The sequence below is a fragment of the Pelobates fuscus genome, chromosome 9, assembly GCF_036172605.1.
Source record: "Pelobates fuscus isolate aPelFus1 chromosome 9, aPelFus1.pri, whole genome shotgun sequence".
NCBI lineage: Eukaryota > Metazoa > Chordata > Amphibia > Anura > Pelobatidae > Pelobates > Pelobates fuscus.
In genome coordinates, this window is record NC_086325.1 from 17,263,800 (window position 1) to 17,286,570 (window position 22,771).

The 22,771-nt window shown below is 46.9% G+C and overlaps 1 protein-coding gene across 1 annotated transcript in view; it reads right to left on the bottom strand.

The window, feature by feature from the left end:
- The window catches only part of LOC134572387 (cytochrome P450 2G1-like), a 49,839-nt gene that overhangs the window by 17,341 nt on the left and 9,727 nt on the right, over positions 1 to 22,771 (bottom strand). The window contains exon 2 of the mRNA XM_063431314.1: positions 7,101 to 7,263. Coding sequence (XP_063287384.1) covers positions 7,101 to 7,263 — 163 coding nt within the window. The remainder of the gene's footprint in view (positions 1 to 7,100; positions 7,264 to 22,771) is intronic.

The following is a 22,771-nucleotide window of genomic DNA, read 5'->3' on the forward strand; positions in this document are numbered from 1 at the left end:
AGATTCAAAGGAAAATCGAAGTGATATGTGAAAAAAGAAATATATGAGTTATACGAGCAATGCGAGATTGTCCAAATTTCTATCCAAACATATTATTATTATTATTATTATTTTATTATTTAACATATGGTAAAAGAATATTGTATTAGAAAAAGATTTACGTTTTTAACACAGACTGGTTTCTCCTAGGAGGCATTGGGGCACTGAGAGGAACAGGGGACAGAATTGATACAAAATGAATAAACTGTCTAACGAGTATCCATTTGCTAGTTTGTGGATAACAATGTTACGAGTTCACCACTAGATGTCACTGGATAACCCTTCTAATCTTAACAGAGAAACTCTTGTAAGGAATTCATATATGACTGTGTTGTAGCCGAAGTATTACAAAAGGATGATAAAATGGGGTTGAACTAGTGATGTCGCGAACATACAATTTTCCGTTCGCAAGTGGCGAACGCGAATTTCCACAAATGTTCGCGAACGGGCGAACCGGGCGAACCGCCATAGACTTCAATGGGCAGGCAAATTTTAAAACCCACAGGGACTCTTTCTGGCCACAATAGTGATGGAAAAGTTGTTTCAAGGGGACTTACACCTGGACTGTGGCATGCCGGAGGGGGATCCATGGCAAAACTCCCATGGAAAATTACATAGTTGATGCAGAGTCTGGTTTTAATCCATAAAGGGCATAAATCACCTAACATTCCTAAATTGTTTGGAATAACGTGCTTTTTCAAAATTCTTTATTTTCAAAGTTTTCAACTGTTAATGCAGGGTACAGAATGAAAAAGGGGGGGGGGTACAAGTACAATCCTTATTTTCAAAGTTTTCAGCTGTTAATGAAGGATACAGAATAAGGGAGGGGAGGGGTACAAGTACTGTCCTTATATTCAGGTGAGTTACAGTTTGGCATTTTCGGTTTGGGGATAAGGAGACTGAGATAGTTGTGGTTGGTGTATCGGGTGTCATTAGCGATAGTCTTCCGCGGAAACGTTGGCTGCTGTTCTCCGGAATGTTTAGGAGGTGGGCTGTAAGTCAGTGGGTGTGTATATGGGCTAGTACCTTGTACGTCTAGGGGGGATTACAGGGACGGGTAGGGTGGTGGGAAGGTGGGGGGGGTTGCGCTTACGTTTGTAGGTCTCTATGGTCTCCATGAGGCCCGTTCCTCACGTCGTGGTGCGGAGTTGGTTCAGTGGATAGGCCTTGATCTGTCTAAGTCAGTGCTCTGTGATGGGTGCTTCGGGTCAGGAGCTTGCTTGGGGGGTGAGGGTTTCGTGGTGAGAGTTTGGGAGGGAGGGGGGTGGGGGTGTTCGCCCTTTGTGGGTTTCGGGTGGTGAGGGGTCGGTGTTGAGGGGGGGGGACGTATTGCCGTTGATTCCGGTTGAGAGTCGGTAGCTGTGTGAGGGGGGGGTTGAGGTGGTAGTATGGAGTGGGGCTACTATTGATGGTACATTTACCAGTGGTCTGGTGAAGGCGTGTGGGGGTTAGGGATGGTCTGGGCAGTGGTATCTTGGAGGGTTTGTGGGGGAGGGGATCGGGGCGATTGTCTTCCGGAGTTGGGAGAATTTTTAAGGGTGGGTCAGTCTATAAATGACCCAGGGGTCCCATATTTTGTTGTGGTGGTGGGTTGTGTCGTGGAGTAGGGCCGATAGATTGTCCATCTCCCTGGCTTCCTCTATTTTCCTGATGGTTGTGTCCAGGGTGGGAATGTGTTTGTTGCCCCATTGTTCGGCGATTGTGCGACGCGTGGCTAAGGCGATCTTGGCGAGTAGTTTGTTTTGTGCCCTGAATAGGGGGGTGTGGGGTTTGGATAGTAGCCAGATCCATGGGTCTAGTGGAATCTTAGTGTGTAGGAGAGCTGATGTAAGGTCTGCCACTTTTGTCCAGAGTTGTGTGGAATAACGTGCTTTAAATCATCAGGTATGATGTTGTATCGATCAGGTAGTGTAAGGGTTACGCCCGCTTCACAGTGACAGACCAAACTCCCCGTTTAACGCACCGCAAACAACCGCAAACAGTCCATTTGCACAACCGCAAACTCCCCATTTGCACAAGGTTGGATACCAAGCTAGCCATGTCCCATTCCTTGTCCTCACTGATGTCATTGAAGGTCTCTTCCTCCACCCAGCCACGTACAACACCAAGGGTCCCTGAAAGGTGACAACAAGCCCCTTGGGACGCCTGCTGTGTTTGGTCTTCCACCTCCTCAAAGCCACCTTCCTCCTCTGACTCCTCTTCTTCAGACTCCTCTCTCTGCATTGCCTCTCTCTGCGTTATTATAAGGTGTGTTAAGTAGTACTATTCCTATTAGTTTAATCCCTGTTACGTCCCCTATCAGGGGACGTGTATATGGCATCGATTTTAGGAACCGGGAGATGGAAAAAGATGCTTGGTCGGTCCTCCTACTTCAAATTTCTAATGTGCCACCAGATAGGAGTGGTGTGTTAAGTAGTCCCCCTCATCAGGCCTTTTTTAGTTGAATGTATCGCCCACTGTCAGTCCCTTCAGGATCCATCCCTCATTCATCTTAATAAAGGTGAGGTAATCTAGACTTCTCTTCTCAGTGACAATACCTCCTGCTGCACTGAAGGTCCTTTCTGACAGGACACTTAAAGCGGGGCAGGCCAGAAATTCTATCGCAAATTGGGATAGCTCAGGCCACAGGTCAAGCCTGCACACCCAGTAGTCAAGGGGTTCATCGCTCCTCAGAGTGTCGATATCTGCAGTTAAGGCGAGGTAGTCTGCTACCTGTCGGTCGAGTTGTTCTCTGAGGGTGGACCCCGAAGGGCTGTGGCGATGCTTAAAATGCTCCGCATGTCCTCCATCAACAACACGTCTGTAAAGCGTCATGTCTTTGCTGGCGTGGTCGTGGGAGGAGGAGGATTACTTTCACCTCTTCCTCTGTTAGATTCCCGTTGTGCTGTGACATCACCCTTATACGCTGTGTAAAGCATACATTTTAATTTATTTTGGAACTGCTGCATCCTTTCCGACTTTCGGTAATTTGGTAACATTTCAGGCACTTTCTGCTTATACCGGGGGTCTAGTAGCGTGGACACCCAGTACAGGTCGTTCTCCTTCAGCTTTTTTATACGAGGGTCCCTCAACAGGCACGACAGCATGAAAGACCCCATTTGCACAAGGTTGGATGCCGAGCTACTCATGTCCTGTTCCTTGTCCTCAGTGATCTCAATGAAGGTATGTTCTTCCCCCCCAGCCATGTACAACACCATGGGATAGACAACAACTAGCACCCTGGGATGCCTGTTGTGGTTGGTCTTCCTCCTCCTCCTCAAAGCCACATTCCTCCTCTGACTCCTCTTCCTCACAATCCTCTTCTAGCGTTGCCGCAGGTCCAGCAAGCGATGCTGATAAGGCTTTTTCTGGTGGTGATGGTGACCACAACTCTTCCTCTTCCTCTTCACGCTCATCTACGGCCTGATCCAGCACTCTCCGCAGGGGACGCTCCAGGAAGAAAACAAATGGTATGATGTCACTGATGGTGCCTTCGGTGCGACTGACTAGGTTTGTCACCTCCTCAAAAGGACGCATGAGCCTACAGGCATTGCGCATGAGCGTCCAGTAACGTGGCAAAAAAATTCCCAGCTCCACAGAGGCTGTCCTAGCACCCCGGTCATACAAATACTCGTTAACGGCTTTTTCTTGTTGGAGCAGGCGGTCGAACAATAGGAGTGTTGAATTCCAACGTGTCGGGCTGTCGCAAATCAAGCACCTCACTGGCATGTTGTTTCGCCGCTCGATATCTGAATAGTGCGCCATGGCCGTGTCGGAACGCCTAAAATGGCCACACACCTTCCTGGCCTGCTTTAGGACGTCCTGTAAGCCTGGGTACTTATGCACAAAGCGTTGTACGATCAGATTACACACATGTGCCATGCACGGCACATGTGTCAACTTGCTCAAATTCAATGTCGCCAACAAATTTATTCCGTTGTCACAAACCACTTTGCCGATCTCCAGTTGGTGCGGAGTCAGCCACTGATCCACCTGTGCATTAAGGGCGGACAGGAGTGCTGGTCCGGTGTGACTCTCTGCTTTCAGGCAAGTCAACCCCAAGACGGCGTGACACTGCCGTATCCGGCATGTGGAATAGTACCTGGGGAGCTGGGGGGGTGCCTATGCTTGGCAGCCGTCAGCAGGTTTACTCAATGCGCAGTGTAGGTGATATACCTGCCCTGACCATGCTTTGCAGACCAGGTATCAGTGGTCAGATGGACCCTTGCCCCAACACTGTGTGCCAAACATGCCATTACTTCCTTTTGCACAATCGAGTACAGGTTGGGGATTGCCTTTTGTGCAAAGAAATTTCGGCCGGGTACCTTTCACTGCGGTGTCCCAATAGCTACAAATTTTTTGAACGCCTCAGACTCCACCAGCTTGTATGGTAAAAGCTGGCGGGCTAAGAGTTCAGACAAGCCAGCTGTCAGACGCTGGGCAAGGGGGTGACTTTGTGACATTGGCTTCTTACGCTCAAACATGTTCTTGACAGACACCAGACTGTGGGCAGATGAGCAGGAACTGCTCAAGGCGAGAGACGGAGTGGCGGATGGTTGAGAGGGGGCAAGGAGGACAGCAGTGGTTGACGTGGCTGAAGATGCTGGACCAGGTGGAGGATGGCGGCTTTGAGTTTGTGGGCTGCTTGTACTCATGTGTTGATCCCATAGGCGTTTGGGATGTGCGATCATGTGCCTTCGCAAAGCAGTTGTACCTAGGTGGGTGTTGGACTTCCCACGACTCAGTTTCTTTTGGCACAGGTTGCAAATGGCATCGCTGTTGTCAGAGGCAGACACACAAAAAAAATGCCACACTGCTGAGCTCTGCAATGACGGCATTCTGGTGGTGGCAACAGCATGCGTTGATTGGCGTGCTGTCGGGCTGACCCCGGGTGCCGATGCATGCTGTCTGACTGTGCCACTAGCTCCTTGCGACAACCTCCCCCTGCTTCCAACTCGTCTCCTCCTCCTCTCTGTCTCCCCATCTGAACTTTCCCCCTGTTCTTCTTCTCTTCTAGCGGGCACCCACGTGACATCCACGGACGCATCGTCATCATCAACCGCTTCACTTTTATCTGACAACTCAGCAAAGGAAGCAGCAGCGGGTACAACATCATCATCATCACACCGTACGTCCATGTGTGTAATGCTGCCTGACTGAGACATATCCCTGTTATCTACATCCTCTGGCAATAATGGTTGCGCATCACTCATTTCTTCCAACTGATGTGTAAATAACTCCTCTGACAGATCAATTGAAGCGGCTGTGGTGCTAGTGTTGGTGGTGGCGGCAGGTGGGCGAGTGGTAACTTGAGAGGTGCCAGAAGCTAAGCTGGAGGAGGATGGTGCGTCAAGGTTCCGAGCGGAAGCTGTAGAAGATTGGGTGTCCTGTGTTAGCCAGTCAACTATGTCCTCAGAACTTTTCAAATTCAGGGTACGTGGCCTCTGAACACTGGGCATTATTCTAGGGCCAAAGGGAATCACAGCACCACGACGGCCCCTGCGGGGTGGCCTGCCTCTGCCTGTCATTTTTTTTTCAATTAGTGGTACTATGCGTGCAAGCTACTGTGACAACAGATATGAGTGGCTCTGTGCACTGGCAGAAGTTGGCAGAGTAGACGCTGTAGGCCTGACACACACGCTTGGAGACAACTAACTGCTATTCAATCTATTACAGTCAAAAAAATTTTTTTTAAATGTACACTACTGTTACACCAGATATGAGTTGCACTGGTGTGACATTGTGCCCTGGCAGGCCCTGAAACGCACACGTGTGAAGGAAACTGACTGCTATTATATTACAGTCAAAAAAGTTTTTTTTTTGTTAAATGCAAGCTATTGTGACACCAGATATGAGTGGTGGCACTGGGCAAGTGGGCACAGTATACGCTGTGAGCCTGACACACACGCTTGCAGACAACTAACTGCTATTCAATCTATTACAGTCAAAATTGTATTTTTTTTTTTAAATGTACACTACTGTTACACCAGATATGAGTTGCACTGGTGTGACACTGTACCCTGGCAGGCCCTGAAACGCACACGTGTGAAGGAAACTGACTGCTATTATATTACAGTCAAAAAAGTTTTTTTTGTTAAATGCAAGCTATTGAGACACCAGATATGAGTGGTGGCACTGGGCAAACAGGCACAGTATACGCTGTGAGCCTGACACACATGCTGGCAGGCAGGCAGGCAACTGCAATTAGATTACACAGGAAAAAAAAAAAAAGCAGACTGATGTTCTAGCCCTAAAAAGGGCTTTTTGGGGTGCTGTCCTTACAGCAGAGATCAGATGAGTCCTTCAGGACTGTAGTGGACACTGAATACACTATCCTAGCTATCAATTTCCCTATTAAATCAGCAGCAGCACACTGTCCCTCCTCTCACTAAGAATGCAGCTTCAGAATGAATCTAAAATGGATGCTGTCCAGGAGGTGGGTGGGTTTGGGAGGGAGGGTCTGCTCCTGATTGGCTGGAATGTGTCTGCTGACTGTGAGTTACAGGGTCAAAGTTTCCTCAATGATGACGAATAGGGGGCGGACCAAACATCACATATGTTCGCCTTCCGCGGCAAACGCGAACAAACTATGTTCGCCAGGAACTATTCGCCAGCGAACCGTTCGGGACATCACTAGGTTGAACAGTTGTAACATCCAAGATTAAATATCGGCATAGATATGGGGTGGCAGGAAAGGAGCATGTGCCGGTTGGTCCCTGTGCTGGTCTAGGAGTTTAAAGAAATAACTAGTCCCTACATATTTGACAGCCGGCACATGTTCCCTCCGTGTCACAAACCCAATGAGTGTGCCGAGAAAATAAGTCACCCGATGTCCAGATTATTATAATTGCTAGGTAACCCAACCTAACATTAATGGTGAAGACTCCTGAATAGAGGGAGCTTGAAAGTGTCAAGAGTTATCACATACGAGAGTCAAATGTTGGAACCCCCCCACAATTGAAGGAGTGAGCAAAGGAAATGTTTGTTCCTGATGGGAAGCCTCAGAAAGCAGGCCACGTCACTAAAACTGCAATCTATTTTCCAGGAAGTGTAATTAAGCCTTAAAGTAGCGATTGACCCACCATATCCAGCGCTGGTCAGGTCTAATATTGGGACTTCTGCTCGGCCACTGAAAACCTCTGACTGGTCCACCAAAGCTTCCTTCACAGCTTGGTAGCCACAGAGCACCACGGCGGGCCGCGGGCCAATATACATGGTGTACACAGGTCCATACTTCTTGCTGAGCTGTGACAGGAGAGATAGCCATTAGTTTAGTAACAGGTATTTAATGGAATTTTAATTTTTAATTTCTATTCTCAAAGGTTAAAGGGAAACTATAGTGCCAGGAAAACAATGCTGTTTTCTGGGCACGATAGCTCCCTATAGTGCCCCCCTGCTATGCAGAAGATTAAAAACCCTTTGGTCACTTACCTAGGTCCAGCGCCAATGTCCCTCGTCACTGACTTGGAACCGCCTCCGCTCCTCCGCCGTTGCCGTCTACCGATGGGGGAGACCTAATATGCATTAGGATTTCCCCATAGGAAAGCATTATTTAATGATTACCTATGGGGATTTTGGGGACGCTGGAAGTCCTCATGCAAAAGTCGCCTAACAATCCGCAAGTCCCTCTAGTGGCTGTCTGGTAGACAGTCACTAGAGGAGGAGTTAACCCATAAAGGTAATTATTGCAGTTTATATACAACTGCAATAATTTACTTTCCAGGATTAAGGGTGCTAGGACACTGCACCCAAATCATTTCAATGAGCTGAAGTGGTCTGGTTGCCTATATTTTACCTTTAGGGCTGTCTGTTTTCAGGCCCTTCAATATAGGTCGCTATGGTGCCCTTCAGGTATCATAGATGCTACAGACAGATGCCTAGCCCCAGTCCATACGTTGCTTATTGCATTTTATAACATTTATATCCTTTAGCTTTTATGGAACAGAGATCTTGTTGCAACTGGTTCGGTTCATTATTCTTGCTGATAACCTTGTTCGAATACACAAAGAGCCCTGCATAACTATTGTAGGATAAATGAGACAATAGCAAAAAAATTAAAATAAAATGTATGTGTATTGAGTGAATATTACAGAAAGAAAAACAACAGGTAAGTAATCTTACCAACAAAAACGATGTGAATGGATAAATTAATGGATGTATGAATGAACGACTGGGTGTATAGATGAATGACTGGGTGTATTGAATAAATGGGTGTATCAATGAATGACTGGGTGTATAGATGAATGAATGGGTGTATCAATGAATGAATGGGTGTATAGATGAATGAATTGGTGTATGAATAAATGATTTGGTGTATTGAGAATTGGGTGTATGGATGAAAGACTGGGTGTATAGATGAGTGAATGGATGTATGAATGAATGGGTGTATCAATGAATGAATGGGTGTATCAATGAATGACTGGGTGTATAGATGAATGAATTGGTGTATGAATGAATGGGTGTATCAATGAATGACTGGGTATATAGATGAATGAATTGGTGTATGAATAAATGATTTGGTGTATTGGTAATTGGGTGTTTGGATGAACGACTGGGTGTATAGATGAAGGAATTGATATATGAATAAATGACTGGGTATATTGATAATTGGGTGTATGGATGAAAAACTGGGTGTATAGATGAGTGAATGGGTGTATGAATGAATGGGTGTATCAATGAATGACTGGGTGTATAGATGAGTGAATGGGTGTATCAATGAATGGGTGTATCAATGAACGACTGGGTGTATAGATGAATGAATTGGTGTATGAATAAATGATCTGGTATATTGATAATTGGGTGTATGGATGAACGACTGGGTGTATTGATACATGAATGGGTGTATGAATGAATAAATGGTGTATAGATGAATGACAACTTCTAGCTATCCCTTTGCTGATTATATAAACTTTCTTTTTTCCAAAATGTTTACGGTAGCTCTTGACCTGTTCTCTGCTATATGATATAATATACTGTATAGCGATGTTCCACAGGTTCTGTAGTTAGCTCTGTAAAGGTTTAAATCAGTGGTTCTCAAACCTGTCCTCATGGCCCACCAACAGTCCAGGATTTATGTATTTCCCTGTTTTATTCCAATGGAGATACTAACAAAACCTGGACTGTTGGTGGGTCTTGAGGACTGGTTTGAGAACCACTGGTTTAAATGATGTTTAAACAAGGTGCCTTGTTTACCCTTTGATGGACTGGCAACATATGGCTTTGTCCTAAAGTAAGCCTTTAACCAATCCGATGCTGAGTTAATCTTTTAAAGTGTTATGAGTCTATAATATATGCTAACACACAGCTAGAATGTATATGTATATATTAACCCTAAGACAGAGGCAATTGTACAGTTCAGATAAATACAAAAGGTTAACAAAATCTGGAATTTGACCATGTCTATAACTATGTCTGTGCAACCATAATTCACCTCTTCATACTGAGTGCACTCACACTTATTATAAATCATTTTGTTCAGGAGAAACAGGGCGTTCATGTCACATCAAATATCTATATATGAAACATAATTTAATATGAATAAAATATAAAAAAAGATTTGAGCAATTAAGATTAAAATTGTTATTTTTTCAGTTCTGCGTGGCATTTTAACTGTAAATGTCATAATACGGTTTGCTTTTACTGCAATCTAATGCACATATTTGTGTTCAGTGATGTCTCACGAGGACAACAGTACCACCCATGTACAGTTTTTTTTGGTGTTTTGGTAAGTTACAGGTCAAATATAGCATGTTACATTTTTCAGTTTATACAGATTGAAATTCGCCAGATTGATTATGTTGCCTTTGAGACCATATGATAGCCCAGGAATGAGATTTACCCCCATGATGGCATACCAAATGCAAAAGTAGACAATCCAAAGTATTGCAAGTGGGGTATGTCTAGGCCTTCTTAGTAGCCACTTAGTCACAAACACTGGCCAAAGTTAGTGTTCAAATGTATTTGTGTGTGACCCTGGCTCTGCCTTTCTTTCTCTTTCATTCTCTTCTCCCAAAAAAACATTATATATATTTCCCCTCTGCTCCCCTTCCTCTCTGTGCTCTCAGTAATGCTCCCTCTGTCTGTATCATTGCCAACTTTCATTCATGACTTCTTTATATCCAACTCCCCCCATCTTCTCACCATCACTCAAACATGGCTGCCTCTTACTGGGCTACCCTTCTTTATCTGACAGTACTACCACTTTTTCCTCCAGTTTTCTCATTCTTCCAGACAGAAGCGGCTCTACAATTAGGCGATTTAGACAGCCGCCTAAGGCATTGCACTGACTGGCGTCTAAATTGACTAAGGGCAGACAGGTCTGTCAGGTCCTTAATCTGTGACAGAGGGTCCCCGTCTTGCCCTGTGTGCTGCCTGGGGGGACAGCTCAGCCCCTCTGCTCAGTCTGCCCACCAGCTGCAGAGATGCAGACTGTGAAGTATGTGTCCTGTGATATCCAGCCAATCAGAGCTTTTTGCCACGGGTTACTACAGCAATGCTCTGATACTTCTGGAGCTCACAAGACATTTACCTTATGGTCTGTACTTCTTCACCCGGCTGAGCTGCTGACAGTGACTGGAGTCGATGGGCTTTCTCCCTCTCAGGGCAGACTGGATAGCAAGGCCACTGGACTACCAGGGAATAGATCGCGTAAATGAACTACCGAACAGGGGCAGCATTCGCTCCATAACAGCCAGGGGATGGATTCATCAGTGATTGTGCGAGAACCCCCGAAAGATGACCTGTCGTTGCATTGTTTTCTCAGCAACTGTTTTGGGGCATCACATCGTGGCTGACAGGTCAAAACCTTTATTTGAATGGCGTTCCCGAACCAACGAAGGAATCTGAATGATATTTCGCCTAAGTGTGCACTCAGATCTAAGCTATTCAGTGATATGGCTTTCGTGGGGTTTCAAAGTTATTAAAATTTAATTTTTTGGGTGTTTTAAAATATTATATATTTTTCTGTACCTGAGAGATAATTGAGTTATAGTTTTTTGTCATGCAATTATCTCTCAGGCACAGAGGAAAGCTGCCGCAAATCATGGGATTTCAGGTTACTGTAGAGTCTAGCTGGGACACGTGAGCGCGGTTGGGTGGGGCAAGATAAGATTGCAGCTTAGGAGATAGTGATAAGAGACAGTGTGTTAGTGAGGTTACTATATTTAGAACTATATCTGGAGTAGATAAGGTCTAAAGTTATTAAAATAACTTTATGGTGTACTACAAAAACCATAAACAGGTTTATTTAACCAATCATTGTAAACAGGAGTAGTCCCAGAAGATTGGAAATTAGCGAATGTTGTGCCCATTTACAAGAAAGGTAATAGGGAGAAGTTGGGTAACTATAAGCCAGTAAGCCTTACTTCAGTAGTGGGGGAAGTGATAGAAACCATGTTAAAGAACTGATCTGTCAGGTCCTTAATCTGTGACCAAGGGCCAGATACAGTAAGGGGGCCAGGCTTGCCCTGTGTGCCGCCTGGGGGAGGAGATAGCTGGGGAGGAGATAGCTCGGCCCCTATGCTCAGTCTGCCTGCCAGCTAAAGAGATGCAGACTGTGAAGTATGTGTCTCCAGCCAATCAGAGCATTGCTGCGGGTTACTATGGCAGTACTCTGATACTTCTGGAGCTTACAAGACATTTACCTTATGGCCTGCAGTTCTGCACCTGGCTGAGCTGCAGACTGGAGTCGATAGGCTTTCTCCCTCTCAGGGAAATGGTCGCTTTAAAAAAAAAAAAAAAGTATTTCAGTGTGGGGTGGCTGGTCACTAAACCACAGACTCCCTACACACTGTCTGATAACCTCCCCTCCACACACACTGTCACCCCCCCCCCCCACACACACACACTGTCACCCCTCTACACACACACTGTCACCAGCCTTTTGTTTGGCTGTCCGTACACCCCCTGTTCATTTACCGAACCCCCTCTCGAAGTGGCCCCTTGATTGCACCTTTTAATCACAGACCACTCGTGGCTGTTAACCACAAATTGGTTATTAGTTCAAGTGTTTTCCCTGTGTGGCCGTCATTCGTATAACCGAACGCACGTGTTCACTCAATTGGTGGCCATTTGGTGGTACATGGTCATCGACAGCGTGGAACTGTTTTCGGATACGCGACCCCGCAAACACCTGGGAAACTAGTACCGCTGCCCATCCAACTTCCCGAACAGTTATGAGAATGCCGTTCGGGAGGCATAAACTACCGAACAGGGGGAGAATTCATTCCCTAACAGCCAGAGGATGGATTCATCAGTGTTCATGCGAGAACCCCCGAAAGATGACCGGTCGTTGCCTTGTTTTCTCTGGGACTGTTTTGGGGCATCACCTCGTAGCCGACCGGTCAAAACTTCATTTGAATGGCGTTCCCTAACCAACGAAGGGATGCGCTCAGATCCAAGCTATTCGGTGATATGACTTTCGTGGGGTTCCGAAGTTATTCAAATGTATTTTTGGGGTGTTTTAAAATATTGTATCTGTTTCTGTATCTGAGAGATAATTGAGTTATAGTTTTTTTCTCATGCAATTATCTCTCAGGCACAGATAATACAAAAGCCCTGTATTATTGCACGAGAGACCCTATGTAGGGGTATGTTCATAAAAGGTGTGTATGGCCAAAATAAAATCAGTTGACTCCCAGAACTATGTGTTCTAGTTGCTGGGGGAAAGTTGCTTGGAGTATTATACTGTTTATTTCAGCTACGAGGATGGAATAGCGGAGATGCCTAGGTATGCTGGGTATTGGAGTTCTGCTACATCCCCCAACACACACACTGTCACCCTATCCACACAAACACACTGTCACCCCATCCACACAAACACACTGTCACCCCATCCACACACACACTGTAACCTCCTCAACACACACACTGTCACCCCTCTCCACACACACTGTCACCCTCTTCACATACACTGTCACCCACTCCACACACACTGTCACCCCTCCACACACTGCCACCCCCCCCATTCACACACTTCCTCACCCCCACACACACACTGTCTCCCCATCCACACACACATTGTCACCTTGTCCACACAAACACCCTGTCTCCCCCTCCACACACACACTGTCACCCCCTATTCACACACACTGTTACCCTCTCCACACACACTGTCACCCCCTCCACAAACACTGTCACACACACACTGTCCCCCCATTCACACACTCTGTCACTCCCTCCACACACACTGTAATCCCCCTTCATACACACTGTCATCTCCTCCTCACACACTGTCACCTCCCCCACACACTGTCATCCCCTTCACCCTGCCACACTAAAATTAACCCCTCCTGATCCTGTCACATTAACACCTCTAATTGTGTTAAATTAACCCCCTCTCACTCTGCCACATTCATGCTATCAATTAAACCCAGTTAAACTTGTCACATTTACCTCCCTTTGCCCTGTCACACTCACTCCTCCGACCCCACCACATTCACCCAGTCACATTCACCCTCTAATCTTGTTACACTTACCTCTTCTCACACTGTCACACTCTCTCCTCCAACCATAGAAGGACATGTAGAGGCAGAGGTCGCTCAGAGTACGGATGTCTATGGAAAGCTGCGGCAAATCATGGAATTTCAGGTTACTGTAGAGTCTAGCTGGGGCACGTGAGCGCGGTTGGGTGGGGCAAGATAAGATTGCAGCTTAGGAGATAGTGATAAGGGACAGTGTGTTAGTGAGGTTACTATATTTAGAACTATATCTGGAGTAGATAAGGTCTAAAGTTATTAAAAGAACTTTATGGTGTACTACAAAAACCATTAACAGGTTTATTTAACCAATCATTGCTATCAGGAGTAGTTGCAGACGATTGGAAGTTAGCGAATGTTGTGCCCATTCACAAGAAAGGTAGTAGGGAGGAGCCAGGCAACTATAGGCCAGTAAGCCATACTTCAGTACTGGAGAAAGAAAAATGTTAAAGGGTAGGATTGTTGAACATCTAAAATCACATGGATTTCAAGATCAGAGACAACATGGGTTTACTTCAGGGAGATCATGCCAAACTAATCTTACTGATTTTTTTGATTGGGTAACTTAAATTATAGATCAGGGTGGTGCAGTAGATATTGCTTACCTAGATTTCAGTAAGGCTTTCGACACTGTTGCACATAGAAGGCTTATCAATAAACTGCAATCTTTAAGTTTGGATTCCAATATTGTTGAATGGGTAAGGCAGTGGCTGAGTGACAGGCAACAGAGGGTTGTAGTCAATGGAGTATATTCGAAGCTTGGGCTTGTCACCAGTGGGGTACCTCAGGGATCTGTACTTGGACCCATTCTCTTTCATATTTTTATTAGTGATATTGCAGAAGGTCTTGATGGTAAGATATGTATTTTTTGCTGATGATACGTAAGTTTAATGTTCCAGGAGGGATAAGCCAAAAGGCAAATGATTTAGGTAAACTAGAAAAATGGTAAGAGCTGTGGCAGCTGAAATTTAATGTGGATAAGTGCAAGATAATGCATCTTGGACGTAAAAACCCGAGGGCAGAGTACAGAATATTTGATAGAGTCCTAACCTCAACATCTGAGGAAAGGGGTGATTATTTCAGATGACTTAAAGGTAGGCAGACAATGTAATAGAGCAGCAGAAAATGCTAGCAGAATGCTTGGTTGTATAGGGAGAGGTATTAGCAGTAGAAAGAGGGAAGTGCTCATGCCATTGTACAGAACACTGGTGAGACATCACTTGGAGTATTGTACGCAGTACTGGAGACCGTATCTCCAGAAGGATATTGATATCTTAGAGAGAGTTCAGAGAAGGGCTACTAAACTGGTTCATGGATTGCAGGATAAAACTTACCAGGAAAGGTTAAAGGATCTTAACATGTATAGCTTGGAGAAAAGACGAGACAGGGGGATATGATAGAAACATTTAAATACATAAAGGGAATCAACACAGTAAAGGAGGAGGCTATATTTAAAAGAAGAAAAACTACCACAACAAGAGGACATGGTCTTAAATTAGAGGGACAAAGGTTTCAAAATAATATCCGGAAGTATTACTTTACTGAGAGGGTAGTGGATGCATGGAATAGCCTTCCAGCTGAAGTGGCAGAGGTTAACACAGTAAAGGAGTTTAAGCATGCGTGGGATAGGCATAAGGCTATCCTAACTATACGATAAGGCCAGGGACTAATGAAAGTATTTAGAAAATTTGGCAGACTAGATTGGCTGTTTTTATTATGTCTGGTGGCACTGTATAGCAAGCATGTCAAACTCAAAGGCTAGCATAGGCCAAATAAACAAGGTTTAAGTTTATGTGGGCTGCAAAAAAACAAAAACTTAAATTTTCATAGAAAGTTAGGTTTATTTTGAAAAGTACAGTATAACAAAAAAAATACAGCATCCCCTATACTAAATCCCAGTCCCCCCTCTACTAAACCCCATCCCCCCTCTACTAAACCCCAGTCCCCCCTCTACTGAATTCCAGTCCCCCTATACTAAATCCCAGTCCTCCCCGTATACGAAATCCCATTTGCCCCCTCTATAAATACCAGTCCTCCCCCTATACTAAATCCCAGTACTATATCCCATTCGCCTCCTCTACTAAATCCAAGCACCCCCTCTACAAAACCCCTGCCCCTGTTTAAAAAAACAACATTAGCCAACAAGCAGACTCCACCCACATTGCCGCTGCCAGTATGTGACTCCGCAGTCCAGCCTCTGGTATACCCCCAATGGCGCCATCTCTCTGTGCCAAAGCAGATCCTCCCGCTACTCCCTGAAAGCCTGTGAAGGTGGAGCACATAGACGTCACATCGGAATGTGATGTGGCGTTGCATGCCTACATGCACCTCCAGGTCCTCCACTGTCCAGCCGCGGCCATCACAACACTGACCGACACACACACTTACTGACAGACACACACACACTGACATACACACACACACACTCACCGCAACACACTCACTGACAGACACACTAACACTAACAGACACACACACACTCACCGACAGACACACACAGACACACAGACAGACACACACACACACACACACAGACAGACCTACCTTTTGAACTGTGTGGGGCATCTCCCTGTGGTCCATCTTCTGTCTGGAGGCCTCCCTTCCTGCTCCTCACTGCTCCTTCATGCACGAAGTTTAGTGATGCCAGAGGGCGCGTGCGAGCAGTGAGAAGCAGGAAGAACAGACTGAGCTCCCTTGCTGCCGCCAGCTTCCTCTGCCCCAGACCAGGTAAATTTTAGCAGATTAGCCACCTGCACTGTGGAGAGAGCAGATGCCTACTCTGCTTTGACAGCAAGCATGTGCTCACGGCTCATGTGGGCCTGTGAGTTTGACATGCTTGCTGTAAAGTCTTCTAGCAGCCTTAAAGGTGGTGGTCCATGGGGACTCCTGCTTCCACCTCCAGCAGGTCCTCTCCCTCCCTCTCATGTCAGTCCGCTGTGTTCCTTTAATAACTGGCCCCCCAATATATAATGAACTTTCCCTGTAAACGATCAAGCTACTGTAGGTGCAGACTCCACTGGGATTAGTGCTTTATTGTTATGTTTTTACCGCGGATCTTTTATTGTTATTTGTTTTTATTGGAGTAAAATCTTTTATACCTCATTTATCCTGTTTTGGCATTTATCCCGTATAGCCCAAAAAAGCTGACTTTTCAGAAGTGACTACAGCCAGAGCCTGCTATTTTAGGCTCTACAGATTGTGAGTGATCCATTACCTCTGTTACATATCCATCTGCATATATACAGTATTATGCTATGTATAAATTGTCAAATCTTTCAGATTAATTCCAAGACTCACAACTACTGAGTATAAGTATTTATTCTGCTTTTCTTCTTGTTTGCACCCCCCACATTGTATATTGTTATTTCACTGTAAATAGTGTGCATTTATTAATTTCTTAATTTACTTAATATCTTACGCCCACATCAGTTACTAGAGTCAGCAAAGGTAACGCCTCACAGCAACTACAGCAAAATAAAAATACCAAGTTAACATGATAATGGCTGAAGAGGACTCTGTTAATAAAAAATACCAAGTTAATATGATACTGGCTGAGGAGGACTCTGTTAATAAAAATACCAAGTTAATATGATAATGGCTGAAGAGGACTCTGTTAATAAAAATACCAAGTTAATATGATAATGGCTGAAGAGGACTGTAAGGAAACCACGTTTAACCAAATCGAGTTCGGTAGTTTCCTCCCGGACGGTCAGAGCCTAAGGTAGCGAGAGTCCGGTTCGGTAGTTACAGGAACGAAGTCCATACGGAATATAACAGCTGCATAAGATAATTCCCTTGTTACAGCATACGAATTCCAAATAACAGTCAGAGTCCAGGTTCAGGATACAAGCAGAACTAACGTTTATTCACACACATGGCTTTTTATGCAGGTCCCCATGCAAGGGGACATCCCACAGGGAGGAGTAACATTTATCCAATCCCGAATAGTAAAAATATAAAACACACCCAATACAAACAGGCAGTTCCCTCCCCTAGTCCTGGAGATAATCAGGTCTGATATAGTAACAACCTAATTATCTCCAGGCTGAAAATTCACTATTTTCCCCAATTTCTGGAACACCCCTTTATACCTGGGGTATCCCCACAAATACTATATCCCCTGATAGCCCCGATCCGGGTGACCAACATATCCAAATTTCACCCGGATCGGTTCAGGGGTTCGCAAAAAGTATGGAAGTCCTTTGTGACCGGTTCACTGTGGGCGGACTGCCCAAAATAGTTCCAGAGGTTCGTGTGGTTTTGCCGGTCACTTCAGAAAAAGGGAAAAAATACATAAAAGTACCGAATGAATTCCCCTGGCTCCTAGCAGCGATTGTTCCCCTCATTCGTGTGCATATTTGTACCGAATAGCGCTCTCCTAGCTAATCGGTATCACTAGTTCCAGCGTTCGTATGATGGAGACCGGTGTTTGGGAAGTCGAGTGTCCGATTTTAGTTCCAGACACTCGACGACCAAGTCCCGCTGCCTTTGTTTGACGAAAAAAAAGATGGCCGCGGTTTTCTCCGCCACGTGGCGTTCGACAGTACGAACGCTGACTGCACACATAGAGGGTGAAAGTGATGCCGGCTTTGAAGTTAAGTGAGCCAGGGGTGGTCTCTGTTCGGCAGTCCCATCTGCCGAATGAAAAATACACAAAAAAAACAAGAACTATGCAACAAAATATCGAATAATATAGTCATTTCTTCACACTGCTCCCCTATAAGTCCATAGGTCGGCATACCCGCCTAGACCCTGTCGGGTTGGCTTGGGGATGTCCGAGAAAAGTAGCGGTTTAGGGGTCCAGTTCGGTCTGGCGTGACAGGCCATCCGCATTACCATTTTGTTTTCCGGGCCGGTACTGCATAGTGAAATTATAAGGTTGAAGGGCTAGGCTCCACCGTAATAGCCTGGGATTGTCTCCAGCTACCCGGTTAAGCCATACCAGGGGGTTGTGGTCCGTCATAAGGGTAAATGCCCGCCCATACAAATAGGGCTGTAGTTTCTTGAGCGCCCACACGAGGGCCAAGCATTCTTTTTCTACGGTGGCATAGCTGACTTCTCGGGGTAACAGTTTACGGCTGAGGTATGCCACCGGGTGTTCCATGCCGTCTGTGCCCACTTGGCTTAGCACGGCTCCCAGTCCGAAAATGGAGGCATCTGTGTGTACAAGAAATTGTTTAGTGTAGTCGGGTGCTGCCAACACAGGAGCCTCACTCAATGCCGCTTTAAGCTTCTGGAAAGCGTCCGTGCACTCTGGGGTCCAGGAAACCTGTTTGGGGAGGGCCTTTTTGGTAAGGTCGGTGAGGGGTTTGGCCAGGGCGCTGTACTCTGGGACAAACTTTCTATAATAACCGGCCGTCCCTAAGAAAGCTAGTACCTGGGTTTTGGTCCGAGGTTGGGGCCAGTTCGCTATGGCCTCTACCTTAGCTGGCTCTGGACGCTGTCTACCGGAGCCCACCCTGTGGCCGAGATACTGTACCTCGGCCAGACCTACGTGACATTTGTCGGGTTTTAACGTGAGCCCTGCGAGGTGGATTCGTTGGAGTACCCTGGACACATGGCCCAGATGGTCTCCCCATGTGCGGCTGTAGACGGCAATATCGTCTAGATACGCGCATGCGAAGTCCTGAAATCCCTCCAGGAGCCGATCGGCCATCCTCTAAAAGGTAGCCGGGGCATTCTTCATCCCAAAGGGCATAACCTTGAATTGGTATAGCCCGAAAGGGGTGACGAATGCCGACTTGGGGATGGCCGCAGGCTCCAAGGGGATCTGCCAATAACCTTTGCACAGGTCCAAGGTAGTCAAGTAGTTCCCCCCCGCCATACGGTCTAAGAGCTCATCTATTCTGGGCATGGGGTAGGCGTCTGTTATGGTACGATCGTTAAGCCTCCGATAGTCTACACAGAAGCGCGTGGTGCCGTCGCGCTTCGGTACTAGTACTACCGGGGAGGCCCAAGGACTTTGCGAGGGTTCTATTACCCCTAACTGTAACATATCCCTTAACTCGGTGAGCATACTCTCCCGCACTGCTTCCGGGATCCGATATGGTTGTTGCCGCAGTGGCGTCTCTCCCTGGGTTTCCACGCGGTGTACCGCAGCGGAGGTATAGCCTGGGGTGGCTGAAAACATCTCTTGGTATCTCTGCAGCAGTTGCGTGGCCTCACCCTTCTCTAGGGGGTTTAAATCTTGACCCAAGCTTACTTGGTCAATAGTACAGGGAGCGGTGTCTAGTACATCTGGGAGGGGTAGTCCCTCACTAACTTCTGTGGCGGGGGCACACACGGCGCCCACATCCTCTGTTCTCTCAAAGTATGGTTTGAGCATATTCACATGGAAGGCTTTGGTCAGCCTTTCATCTGAGCATTTGCTCACGATGTAGGTGGTCTCGCTAACCCGTTCTACTACCTTAAATGGTCCCTGCCATGCGGCTTGTAGCTTATCCTTTTTAACTGGCCTCAAAGCTAACACCTTCTGCCCTAAGTCTAGTACTCTATCTTGGGCTCCCCTATCGTACCATTTCCTCTGGTCCTCCTGGGCCGTCTGCAGGTTCTCCCGAACCGATGCGGTGAGCGCCCGCAGACGGTCCCGGAACTCCAGGACATACTGGACGATAGGGACTCCCCCCTCGTCTGTATTGCCCTCCCAGTGCTCCCGTACGAGCTCCAGTGGGCCCCGAACTTTTCTCCCGTACAGGAGTTCGAAGGGGGAAAACCCAGTGGAGGCCTGGGGCACCTCACGGTAGGCAAACAGAAGGTGGGGGAGGAATTTTTCCCAGTTCTTGTGGGACTCCGTAAAGGTTTTTAGCATCTGTTTTAGAGTGCCATTGAAACGTTCACAGAGCCCGTTAGTCTGGGGATGGTACGGGGCGCGGAACAGGGGTTTCACTCCACAGCTCTGCCACAATTGTTGTGTCAGGGTAGCCGTGAACTGAGTTCCCCGATCGGATAGGATCTCTTGTGGGAAACCTACTCGGGTGAAAATCTGAATAAGGGCTTCGGCCACCGTCTCTGCCTCTATATTGGTGAGGGCGACTGCCTCCGGGTATCTAGTGGCGTAGTCGACCACGGTTAGTATGAACTTTTTGCCCGACTGGCTGGGTCGGCTGAGGGGTCCTATTAAATCTACCGCTACTCGGTGAAAGGGCTGTTCTATAATGGGCAATGGGTGAAGTTTGGCCTTCCGAAGGTCTCCCCTTTTTCCCACCCTTTGGCAGACGTCGCACGTCCTGCAGTAATACTTGAGGTCCTGGGTGACCCTGGGCCAGAAGAAGGTTTGGGTTAACCTGTCTCTTGTCTTTTTAACCCCTAAATGTCCTGCTAGGGGAATGTCATGACTGAGTTTTAGCAATTCAGCCCGGAATTTACGGGGTACAATTAACTGTCTTTTGATGACCTGGGTGGCCCCCTGTCCCACCCCCTCGGTCACTCTATACAGCAACCCCTTATACCACTCAAACTTTTCGTGCGGGTTGCTCCCTGGTGTAACGGCCGCTGCCTTCCTATAACCCTCTAATGTGGGATCGGTACGCTGCTCTTGTTCAAACCCCTGGGGGGTATCCCAGAAAGGACAGGGAGGATCGGGTAAGGGGGGTATTTCGACTCTTACCTGGTTTTCCTCAGAGTGCAGCGGAGCTTCCAGTCTGGCTTGAGCTCGGGTGGTAACTGGGTATGCCTCGGCAGGGGGGTCTCGGGCCAGTTGGGAGGTCAAGCATCCTACATCATTTCCCAACAAAACCTCGGCGGGTAGTTCTTGCATAATCCCCACCTCCAGCTGTTTGGACCCGGAACCCCAATCAACAAGGATATTAGCGGTGGGCAGTTTGTGGATAGCGCCCCCAGCCACCCTCACAGCGACTGTGCGTCCGGTGCGAGCTTGCGCTCTGATCGTGTGAGGTTGCACCACAGTCAAAGTAGCCCCAGAGTCTCTCAGAGCCCGGGCCCCCACGCCATCTACGGTAATCCATTGGCGGTGGTGGTCCCGGTTGTCACCCCCAGCTTGAACTGGGTTGACCTCGTGTAACACACTCCACTGTTCTTCTTGGTTAGGAACACCGGTTGTGCCTTCCTGTTGCACACAATGAGCAGCTGCCCTGGGTTGTTGTGGGGGTTGCCTTTCCCAGCTTCCCCGGTTTAAGCGAGGGCACTGATTCTTATAATGCCCTGGTTGTTTGCAATAATGACACACTGCAGGGGGACGTGGTGTGTTTGCTGGGTTCGGTGAAGGGTTACTCATGGAGGGTCTAGGAGGGGTAGGGGTTGTTGGAGCCTGGTAGTTAGGCTTAAAAGGTGGTCTGCTCACCCCTTGCTCCTTCCTCCTATTATCCTGATACTCATCCGCTAGCCTGGCGGCTTCCTCCACAGTTTTTGGTTTTCTATCTTTAACCCAGTCTTTTATGTCCTCTGCAGAGTGATTAAAAAATTGCTCCAGTAACATAAGTTGCAAAGCATCCTCCAGGGTGGTTGCTTGGCAGCCCTTCATCCAATTGCGGGCCGCCCGTTGTAGCCGAAACGCCCATTCCGTATGGGAATCTCTCCCAGTCTTTCTCAGATCTCTAAACTTTTTCCGGTATGCCTCCGGAGTTACAGCATATCTGGCCAACAAAATGTCTTTTATTTTTTCATAATTATGTATGTCCCCCTCAGGTACTGCTCGCAGCGCCTCGGCTGCTCTACCTGACAATTTACTGCTAATGACTGCAGCCCATTTCGTGGAGTCTAATCCCTCCAGTGCACATTGGCGTTCAAAGTCTTGCAAGTAACTGTCAATTTCCATCTCATTGTCATTAAAAGATTTAAAGGCTGCATAGTTTACCTTCTTTGGTATTTCCCCAGTACTTCCCGGGGAGTGTAGTAAATCTCCCTGTGACGGTCTGTCCCGGTCCTCTCGCTCTTTTTGCGATTGTCTGGCTTGTGCCATGACCTGCAGAACCGCCTCTGTAGTTGGGTTGGGTCCCAACAGACTGAGCATCCATCGGATGTCCTTTTGCATCACGTTTTCTTCCTCTTGATCCATTTCTGTGTTGCTGGTATTATCGCTCTGTATTAATTCTGCAATTAACGTGGCTTTTGTCTTGTTACTTGCCACTCTGCCTCGAGCTTCCAGTAAATCCTTTAGTGTGGTTCTTTTAAGTAGCTGGTACTGCTGAGCCATTCATTCCCTTGCTTGGTTTGCAATGTCCATTCGGGATTCGAATCCCTCCGCTTGCCACCAGTTGTAAGGAAACCACGTTTAACCAAATCGAGTTCGGTAGTTTCCTCCCGGACGGTCAGAGCCTAAG